Raw genomic sequence first — 10895 nt, forward strand, 5'->3', positions numbered from 1 at the left:
AGTAAAAAGAAACGCCGAAGCCGTAAACTGAGATTTCAAGTCATAAGTGGTGAATACTCTGCCTTGATGGGGGTCGCTCCTCTTGAAAGAGAGTTGCACAACTTTATAAAAGGCATGAAAGTTAACGTAGGGAAGACGATTGCTGTGTCATACCTATTTAGGCATCAACTATGTTAAACTATACCTGATTAAAACGTCTACTCATATCTTAGAATTACAACACTAAAACCTGCATGTCTGAAAACCTTTTCCAAGGTGTTCTTTCTTTTTCTACCTCCTTCCCTTTAGCAACTGGAAAAAGGGAATCTACCATTATCTTCATGTGTGATGAGAATGCTGGCAATGGGAGTCCACACCTTCTGAGCGAGACACTTGGCTGTGCTGTGACATTTGAATGGAGGACACAGGCAGTTTGTCCTCCTAAGAAGATGGAATGCAAGTTTGTCCAAAAACACAGAACTTATGACTTGAGAATGCTCTCTTCCCTAACAGGATCATGGATCTTTTTCCACGATGGAAACTCGTGAGTAACTCCTAGCTTACTAATCAGCATTGCTGAAGTTGTAAGATGGTGTAGTACTTCTGTTTTGGTCCCTATTCAGGGTCTGTTTAAACTCTTCAATCTAAATTGCTGCCAGTGTGTGAAAATTGTCAATGTTTAATACTGCATATAGTTATATTAAAAAAAAAAAAATAAAGGAACCTGCTTTATCTGAAGAGGGTGGATATTTACAGTCTTCATCCTCGCCCTTTCCCTCTACTAGTAACTCTTTAAAGGATAAATAAGTGTAAATTAAAAGCTTCTTGAAGGCTTTCTATTTAAACTGCTATCTTACTGAAGTCATTTCACAATATAAATGTAATTTTTTTGATTCATAATCTGGTTGAAAGTAAAACTTGACTTCCTTTTGAGGTTGACTCGAACTTTAGACAAAATATTGTGCCCTTAATTGGGTCTTATTTGTTTCTTCTGCTATGAACACTGAAACACATTTTAGGCAGAAAAAACGTGCCAGTATCAACTTGGAGGAAAACATGAATGGCAGGCAGTCACCAGTCACCACCCCTCCCAGTAAATGAATAGAAATGAACTGGCAAGGATGAGAGCAGCTAATTCTGTAGTTTTGGTAAGCTGTGGGTGACAAACTCTTTTGTTCATCACCTCACTAGCAGTTCCTCTGTTCCGATAATACTTGTCTGGTATAGAACTAAAGAAGGACACTCATTTAAGGTAGAGCTACAAGCTTTATAGCTGTACAGAAACTTATGGGCATCTTTAGACTCAGTTCCAATTTCCAGCTGCCCTACATCAGAACCAACCAGTGAACTAATCTGGTGTATGATAGTTTTTTGTACCAACTCATTCACTTGAAAACGACAGTTAAAAATAACCTTCTGATCCTTAGCATATGCTTTATTTGTTCAGCTAACCTGAGTATTTCATTTTCATTCAACTTGACTAGCGCCTAGTTAGGAAGCTATATAGCTTATATTCTGTCTTGTCAATTTAGCCTAAATTGACTTTAAAGAAATCTTCTCTATCATGTCCTCTTTCTATAGGTACTATGTGAATCTTTGTCAGAGGGTGCATGAAGGACCCACAGGCTGCCCTGAAAGAGCCAGTATTTGTAGAAAAAGCCACAATGGAGATGTTCAAGTTCTTGGACTTGTTCATACGCAGAAACTGAATGTGACAGGTATAATTACTTGTTCCTGTAGAAAGCTGCGAAGTGGTTGAATATCACAACGTAGCTACAGGGATTGTCACTGTATAAAGACTTCACTGAAATTCTGAAATACATCTTCCAGTGAACCTTCTGTGGGGGGACAGGAACAACCCCAGAACAAGTGTAATGAAAAGCAAAACAAGCCACACTACTACTTATACGGTGTTTAGGTCAGGGGAACACACTAAAGCAAATAAAGTTGTGGTTAAACAGGTGTATTGTGGGAAGGAGAGTTAATTTTCTTCATCCAGTTTTGAAAAACCTCTGTCCACTGCATTTTTTCTATTAAAAAGCAACGTATGAGGGAGATCTTCACCCTTCAGAAAAGGAGCAAAAAAACCCAGCCTTTAAGTTTCCAATTTAAAGAATCTTTTTACAATTGCTATTAAGTTTGCAAAAATGAAGGAAGTTTTGCAACCAACTTCAAAAACAATGAGGTGTAATAAAGGTGTTCATTGCCAACACTTGTTTATAAATTGAATTGATTTAATCTTAAGATGTCAAAAGAACTTCTTATATTAAAGGTTGCCTGTGCCCATACTAGTGACCTGAACACACAGTACTATGTGAATGCAAAGATGAATTTCAGGAGAAATTCTTACATGATCATCAGTGTGAAAGCCTCAGACTGACTGAAGTACTGTAACTGATGCATGGTTTATGAAAAATATTAGAAGTTAATATTAAGTAATGAGCTCTGGAGAATGAACAAATGGAATTTGTGATAGCTGCTTACAAAATCCTTGAGTGTCACCATCTCTCTTCTAGGTGATACAGTATATATCAGCTATTCCAGTGGGCAGGAATGCAGGAAAAACAAGAAAATAATGACAGTAATAGAATTGAAGTGTGCAAAAACAGTTGGCATGCCCATGCTACAGAGGTGAGTAAACAAATTAGTTTACCCAACCTTCATGGCTCTTTTTTTGTCACTGTCCTGGAGACTTAGTTTAGAGAGGTACAATCTGTTCTGTTGGGTAGCCCTGTAATCATCAGGCTCTGGTTGGTGACTTAATGCCGTAGTAATACAAAGGATCATGGTGGGTGGATTTTTTTTTTTTTCTATACCTCTCCACCAAAGAATGTAGAAACATTGTCAGGGTTACCCTGAGTAAGCAGATAAGTGGATTGGCTTAGGAAAGTACAATGAGTTACTGTCTGCAATGAGAAGGGAAAGGTATGGCTCCTCATATGGCTCCTCACTTCTAAATCTTCTTCCCTACCCTAAGATCCTGACTTCACTGAATGAAAGACAGTGAACAAGGTGCCTGGAAAAAAAGTCAGACTTGTATGCCCCACTTCAAAAAACTATGATTGGAAAAATGGATTTTTACATACCCATTTGTTTCAAAATTAGGAAGAGGATCATGTACACAGATCAACTTCTAATCAAAGCAGTCCGCTGGATAGCATTGCGTGTTCTCCTGCTGTGCTGTTGTGTTCCTGCTTTAATGCTAGTGTAATGTGTTGTACCACAACAATGGAGTGGCCCCTATAAGGGGCCCCATAAAAAGGATGGGAGGAGAGATTAGCTTGTCTTTGAAGTAGTGTACAAAAGACCAAATACTCGGTTACAAAATTCAGGCAGTTCTCTGTCTACGGTGCCTCTCTTGCCATCTTCTTGGAAACTTTTAATAAAGAATCCGGATGCTGTTTCTAGTCTTCTCTATTGTTTCCCCTCTCCCTTCCCACAAGAAATGTTTCTGGAAGTAGCCTTACGCACATAGGCATCTGAGTGTTACTTTCCAGAACTCATTGTTGGTCTGTATTTGTAAGACATGGATCTCTTGGAGGTTTTGCACCTGTACACTTCCATAAACAGTTTTATTCTATATTTATCTTAGAGGACCTGAGGAAAAAAAACTTAAGTGTTCTACCTCCAAGTTAAAACTGATAGTGGCTTGGATCTTGTTTTCAATGTCAGTAAACCACTCTTAACTTTGTCCAAACTTGCTACAGATAGTCTTTTGGCTAATAAAGCATGGTTTTGCTCCATTAACTAACTATTCCAAGCTTTCATGTTGCCTCAATGCAGGTTATGTAACTAGAGGGTGCCTCTACTGTGAGGTGTATGTGCATGATCATACGTATTTAGAAAGGCTGATGGCTTTTTGTTCAGTCTTTTTTTTTTTTGGTGAGTTATATATTGCTTGTAGAACTGGAAAACCGTACATGAAGCTCTGCAAGTATCAAAGAGCTAAGCTGAAAAACATAACTAGGTCATGGTTCTTGTCCTAGCTAAGTGCAAAGCTTTAAACCTGCCAAGAACAGCCTGACTTGTTAGCTAAAATATTTAGCTGAAACCCTCTGAAAAACTGACTTCTGGGACTTTTGAAGTGGGGAGCTTGTTCCTGGCTTGTGTTTAAGGGGCTGAGGTGGCTTTAAGTCTTAGACTTGCAGAAAAGGTCAGTACAGCTCTTCTGTAGGTAGCCTCTTCTTGTGTGTTAATTACTCAGCTTGCTTACTGAAAGATGGTTAAGCAGGAGATTCTCATGTGTAGCTAGGTATCTGTCCTTTCTCATGATAATAAGCATGTGTTACCATTTCCCAGACTGATGCGATATGTCTGTTTACTTGGTAGGATTGATGAAGAAAACTGTGCTTACTACATCACTTGGGACACACGAGCAGCTTGTGCTGTGAAGCCACAGGAGGTGGAGGTAGTGAATGGAACAGTTATTAATCCTATAACTGGGAAAAACTTCTCATTGGGGAATGTTTATTACAAGTAAGTTTTTCGTTTTTGTTGTTTCTAAAAAGCAGGGGGGAGGAGAGGGCGAAAAAAACCTTAGTCCTGTAGAAGTCTAATGTAAGAAGAGAGACCTTCGTGTGAGCTGCTCTTAACCATTCCTCGCCACTCAGTGGAAATCCACTAAATTTGCTGTCAAACTTGTACCAGCGATGGACTTGGGGGCCTGATTGATAGTGGAGTTCATGCAGCTCACTGCTGGATTTAAAAAGCTCTGAGCATGTCGGGGGGTACTCGAGGTGAGTCTAGAGCCTGGATGTACACCATCTCAATGGCAGAACTCTTAATGGTGGATGCTGAGTGGGTCATTGCTCTTTTCCAGAGTGTGTAGACATCAATTTAATGCCAAAGACGCTTATTTACTCTACACTAGTCCTTAGCCTTTTATGTAGTAGCTCCTTTTTCTTTCTGCTCAGCAGATCCGTGTGGAGGTAAGAGGACACGCTTCAAAAACCTCAAAAGTGAGGAAGGATAACTGAATGTTTAAGTGTGTCTGACCCTAGAAAGGCAGGGAAGAACCAACACACTGTCTGGATAACATGTTGCACATAATTCTGTTCCAGCCACGTGTGCAGCTTGCTTGCTATATTTAAAATAAAGCTAACGTTTTATGGAGGGAAAGCCTCCCACTCTCCAGTGCTGTGGGAAGAATGAACTGCCTGCAGGGCACAAATCAGTCGTGTGTGCTGAAGGATGTGGGGTTGATAAGTGAGCAAAAATGTGTGTAGACCTGCTATGTGAACATGTTTTTCCTCTGTGACTTTAACGCTATAAATAAGGAAAAAAGTCAAATGGGTCTGGATAGGGGAGATGAAGTCAAGACAAAATGAGAAGCTTAGTGTAATGTTTGATGGAAAAACAAGTCATATTTGAGCAAGCTCAGCCTTTGAGCGGGGAGCTAGAACAGATAGCTCTCAATTTTAAAACATTCTAGCTCTTACCAGCAACACAGAAGGGTACAATTGCAAATGGCATTTGGGAAACCCTTGCAGTAGAACTGGTTGCCCTTCTAGGGAGGACAGCTTGTTGGCAGTCAGCAATAGCTATGCTATGCTATTTATCATAGCTCCAGGGCACACTCAGTAGAGATTTTATGGTCAGTATGCAGTGTATGAAAGCTGCTGAATCATGCTTGTGTTTCCAATTATTTATCTTAACCCTTTGGAAGTGTTTAAGCACTCATGCACCTATTGAGGGCAGTATAACTAGCAATGTTTGCCTGCCCCCTCCCTTTTTTTCTTTTTCTTTTCTTTTTTTTTTTTTTTTGAAGGCCTTATGTGTAAGTATAATACTCATCTTTAAGTATTCAGGGTGGAAGTCTCTGTCTTATTGCTCCTCTAGATCTTGAATTGGTCACTCCAACTTGCTCTGGAATCAACTAGTGGTAGCTGTTACCACTGTTCAGCCTTACCTCTAGGGAATAACCTAAGTCTGAATTTAAACTTCAGGATAGGCCTGCCCTCTGTCTCCTCAGCTTATACACGGCTTCTGGTGACATACGGACAAATGGTGACAAATATGTATATGAAATTCAACTTTCTGGTATAAGAAACTCGAGTTTCCTGGAATGTGCTGGAGCAAACATCTGCCAGGTTAAGACTAATGAACGCCGCTTTCGGAAAATTGGTTCTTCCAGAAAAGCTAAATATTATGTCGAAGGTAAGTACTCGTTAGCTGGATTTGCTTGATCCTCCATGTGCATGACTTCATGGTTTTCTTTTTATAACATCTATACTAATCCGTTTCTGGAAAGGTATGTAGAGTCTGTCTTCAAGGATTTAGGGTGGCTTTAGAAGTAGATTTGGGTTAATACTTCTTTAAAGATTTTGATAGGAATAATATAAAACAGGGGACAAAGTCTCCTTGGTCTCCAGTTTTCCCTCTGCTTATGCTCCTGTACCTATTTAGTTTTTCTGGTAAAGAGCATAGCCTATTGTTCCATAGTAACAGATGGGATCAGCTACATACTGAGGTATGGTACCATACAGGCAAGGTCACCTGCAGAAACTCCCTAGTGCGTAAATTGCTATTGCAGAATAAATACATGTGAGAATGTAGAGACAAGTACTTAACTTTTTCAGCCTCGTATTGATGGACTGTTCTTGGGAGTATTTAACTGTTAAGGTTTTCTTCTCTTTGTAGACGATGACTTGGATGTCATATTTTCATCCGACTCCAGATGTGGTAAAGATAAATCAAAGTTTGTTTCTTCAACCGTTTTCTTCCACTGCAGTCAACAAGTAAAGGAAGGCATCCCTGAATTTCTTCATGAGACAGCAGACTGTCAGTATTTATTTACGTGGTACACATCTGCTGTGTGTCCATTAATGTGAGTAGTTGACCTTTTTCTGAAAGCAGCTCTTGTCAGCACTTGTCAGCTAGAGGGCTTTTTGTCTTTATTCGTCACAGCGATTGTGAAAGGGAGGAAAAGGCAAACAGAACTTAGCAAAAGGAGTAGATGTGTGGGTAGATTGAATTGGTGTCTATGTATGTAATGTTTGGCACTTGGCAGTCATTTATTTAGCAGTCAAACTGATCTGGACTTTTGCTTTTTCAAACTTTGTTTGCACTGGAAACTGTGGAGAGGCATGCTGAAGTTTAATATCATCTCTCAATTAAGTAAAACCGACTGTAACTGGGAACATGGTGTTTCATGTTACGGACAGGAATAGCCAGTATTCAGGCACGTGTTTTTTGTTTGCCTTCCCTACCTTAGAGTGAAAAACATTGCAGATCTTAAATCATGAGGTATTTCTGCGATGAATTAAGGAGTAAAGGCAGTGGTTTAAAAGCAAAACCACTGCACCTAGGTCCTTAACTGCAGTCTTGGCACTGGGCAGCCTCACTGCAAAGAGTTGTCAATATGTAGAAATGATTAATCCTGGCTTGCTAGCTAGTTTCAAAACATATGGTTAAACAGGGGATTAGCTATTGGAGGAGTTTGATCTGTGTACTGCCACAGTCAGCTGGAAGGTAAATAATTACTGTAGCTTCTACAACTTGCTCAGGGGCAGATTTGGTTCTAAAACAACTTTATGTGGAAAGCTACTGCTGTGTAAGCTGTGTAAGAGTGTCTAATCATAACTTTGGTTTTGACTGGAATCTCAATTTTATGTACTGTTTGAAAACACATCAGAATGTAGCACAATGCATATCTTATTTCTTTGATTTATTGAGAACAAAAAATCTACTGAATTCTGTGTGTGTGGTGTTTTTTTTGTTTTTTTTTTTTTTGTTGTTTTTTAAACCACTGCTAGGTGGGACTGACAGGATGCAGGATGGTCTGGCGTGTTAGTTCCTTTGAAGCCACTGTTTGTAGTCATGTTTGACGCAACTTGTCTGTAGGTCTTATTCTTTCTCTTCCTGATTTATGCTGTTAGATCAACAAATGTTCCGGGAAGCCATGAGGGCCAGTCGAGTCAAGAAGCCCAAATGCATAAAGGCCTTTCAAGGAGAAGTCAAGCTGTTGGTGCCGTGCTTAGCGTCCTTCTGGTTGTTCTCACTGCATGCTTAATAATCTTGCTCTTCTACAAAAAAGAGAGGAGGTAAGAAATAATTAAGATGCTTGTAAAGATATTTTTGACTTGGTTTCCTCATCAAAAGGAAATTAGTGAACTTGGGAGAGTAAGTTCTTGTTTTTCAGCTGACAGCATCAACTGTCAAACAGCTACTGTTTGTTTCCAAATTTTCCATTACTATCTGAAGGCTCAGGTAAAGAGGCGTTGACTTGGACTAATCTCTACTGCAGAGAGCTGTTAAGGGGAGTGAAACAATATGGCCATTTGTATGCTACCCACCACCTTCTTTCATGGTGTCAAGATGGATCCATACAACAGCAACGAAGAACATATGCAAATAATGCTGCTTCTGTGCTTTCCAGGGGAAGATGCTTTTTTTCCCTATAGGCTTTAAGGCCGAAGGTGTATCAGAACAGTCAGGCTGAAGTTGTGGTAAGCAGAAAGATGTACAACGTTATGGACTGACTTTTGCTTATTAGAATGGTTCCTGAATCAAGTGTGATAGCATACAGCTTGCTTGGTAAAATGCTTTGTTGATGGCAAAACTCCAGTGAAGAAAGATGAGGGCTGTTAAGTGGGATGCAATCTTCCTAATGCAGTATTCTTCCCTTTCTTTAGGGAAACTGTAATAAACAAGATAACAAACTGTTGCAGAAGAACATCAGGTGTTTCCTACAAATACACAAAGGTAATATAGTGGTGAAATCAAAGGTTTTTGCTTCATGTAAGGTTTCCTTAATATGATCTTTTTTTAATAAAGCTTAGTTTTTTTAGTACATGGGGATTAAACTGTGTAGCTTCAGGAAAGCCACGTGGCTGGCTGAGATGTCTAAAACTGTATAATGAAAAGGCAAAACAAGATAGAGTTGAAGAAATGCTGAAAAGCAGTCCATGAATAGCCAAATAAGGTATAGAGCTTTAGGAGAAGGCAGCTGTGGTTCAGCCATAGTACAGAATGGCTGGAAGCAATAGTAATATACTGCAAGAATGTGCTGCTGTTGTCCAAATAAGCCCAAGCCCCTGTATGGGATGGGTCTGCTAATTGGAGAGATCAGTAGTAAGTAGCAGAGTCTAGAGCACTATATGCAGTCTCCTCTTGCATCTTTTTCTTTCAGATAAACAGTGAAGAAGAAGCTAACGAGCATGAAACAGAGTGGCTTATGGAGGAAATCGCAGCACCAAATCAAAGAACAGCAAAAGGAGGGCAGGAAAATGGTCACATTACTACCAAGTCTGTTACATCTGAAGCCTTTACGTCTCTCCATGTTGATGACCTGGACAGTGAGGATGAAGTGCTAACAATTCCAGATGTAAAGATTCAGTCAGGAAGAGGACTAGAGAAGAGCAAGCACCCACAAAAGAACACACCAAGCCTTGGCAGTGATGACAAAGCTTACTTGCTGAATGGGGGAAAGGACAGGAAAGCAAAAGCCAAGCCAGGCCAACAGCAGGCGCAGAACTCTAAGAATACAGTATCATTTCATGACGATAGTGATGAGGACTTGTTGAATGTTTAATAACCTCCTCTTGTGCCTAATCAAATATAGAGAGATTATATGTAATGGGACAACACTTCCAACCAAATATGAGGACTTCAGCGTGAAAGTTTTTTCTGAATTTTGCCTTTAACAAGAAACTATTGAAAAGGGAAGAAGAGAGATTTCTTGGTGGTTTACAATGATCTGTTCAGTAAAGACTAGATTTCTAACATCTAGTTGGCTGAATTGTGTTGACTCTCTCTAGCCAGGACAGTGTTTTTTGTTTGTTTTTTTTTTTTTTTCCTTTAAGCCTCAGCATAGACATTAAATGCTTATTTAAGAGGAACCTTTCAAAGGACAGGATTAAAGCTGAATGAAGCCCATGGCTCCTGAGATTCAAGTTATCTGACTACTAGCATTTTAACTCCTTGTATTTATTGATCCTCACTACTCAGGTTTGCTTAATAGCAACATGTTCTTCCTGCCGGCAGGGTATTATTCTAGGGGTTCACCCATGGTATGACAAGGAAAAACATAACTTTTTGTGTTTTGGGATGATTTGATGTAAATTTTAGAACTGGTCTAACTTATCCTGTAAATTTGAATATCCGTTCTAATTTAAACAGATGATTGATTCAAAGGTTTTGACTGAAAGGTACAACTCTGTATAGCTTTAGCCTGGAATGGTTGCTGTTCTTTGCATGATATTTTTGGTACTGGTTATATGACCGACTTCTCAGCATTTGCCTAAGCAGCTGAAAAGCACCCAAAGATTTTTTTTTTTCTTTCTTCCTAGATTATGGCTGGACTCTATTTTCTGTACGAGAATCAGTTTCAGGGCCAGAGAGGCAGAATTCCTAGCATGCAACCTACACTGCCCAGTTTGTCGTCACCAAGAAAACTCAACTAGAGGAGCCTTAACCCACACAACATCTCTCTGGTACAAATTGCAAGAAAAATTTTGGGCCCGAGTTTCCTGATAATATAAGTTCAGACACATATGCTGAAGCCCTGGCTGTGGTCATTGACTTGAAATGTTACTGGTGATGAATGGAAGTCAGTTTTCCTCTGGCAGTCCTGCTTCTCGCCAGGTCTTTCTGGAATCACCTTATGGGCAATGATATGGTTTCAAAGAATTGTGCAAGTACATACTTTGGTCAGAATTTTGAAACCCTTCATTATTCCTTTTGGCTTATTCAGTTTCAACAGTAGTTTCTTTTTATAAAAACTCCATTTTGAATCAAAGTAGTGTAATATAAAGTATTCAGCAATTTCAATAAAAGATATGAAGTGGGTATTCCAAATCCCACATCTCAAGTCTGGGATCTTTCTTGTACTAGTCTTTAGCACTGTTCATCAACTTGGTAACCTCTTCTGCTGCTGCCGCAGTTAATATTCTAATCAAATTGCTCAAAAGGAGAAC

At 39.5% G+C, this 10895-nt stretch overlaps 1 protein-coding gene across 1 annotated transcript in view; it reads left to right on the forward strand.

Moving 5' to 3' along the window:
* The window catches only part of IGF2R (insulin like growth factor 2 receptor), a 60519-nt gene extending 49729 nt beyond the window's left edge, over nt 1–10790 (forward strand). Inside the window, exons 40-48 of the mRNA XM_068938890.1 lie at nt 289–523; nt 1561–1697; nt 2496–2610; nt 4309–4455; nt 5951–6135; nt 6619–6805; nt 7857–8021; nt 8613–8682; nt 9110–10790. Of these exons, the coding sequence (XP_068794991.1) occupies nt 289–523; nt 1561–1697; nt 2496–2610; nt 4309–4455; nt 5951–6135; nt 6619–6805; nt 7857–8021; nt 8613–8682; nt 9110–9511 (1643 nt within the window). The 3' untranslated portion in view covers nt 9512–10790. The remainder of the gene's footprint in view (nt 1–288; nt 524–1560; nt 1698–2495; nt 2611–4308; nt 4456–5950; nt 6136–6618; nt 6806–7856; nt 8022–8612; nt 8683–9109) is intronic.
* Nucleotides 10791–10895: the final 105 nt, after the last annotated feature.

Source organism: Struthio camelus, chromosome 3 (genome assembly GCF_040807025.1).
Source record: "Struthio camelus isolate bStrCam1 chromosome 3, bStrCam1.hap1, whole genome shotgun sequence".
Lineage (NCBI taxonomy): Eukaryota > Metazoa > Chordata > Aves > Struthioniformes > Struthionidae > Struthio > Struthio camelus.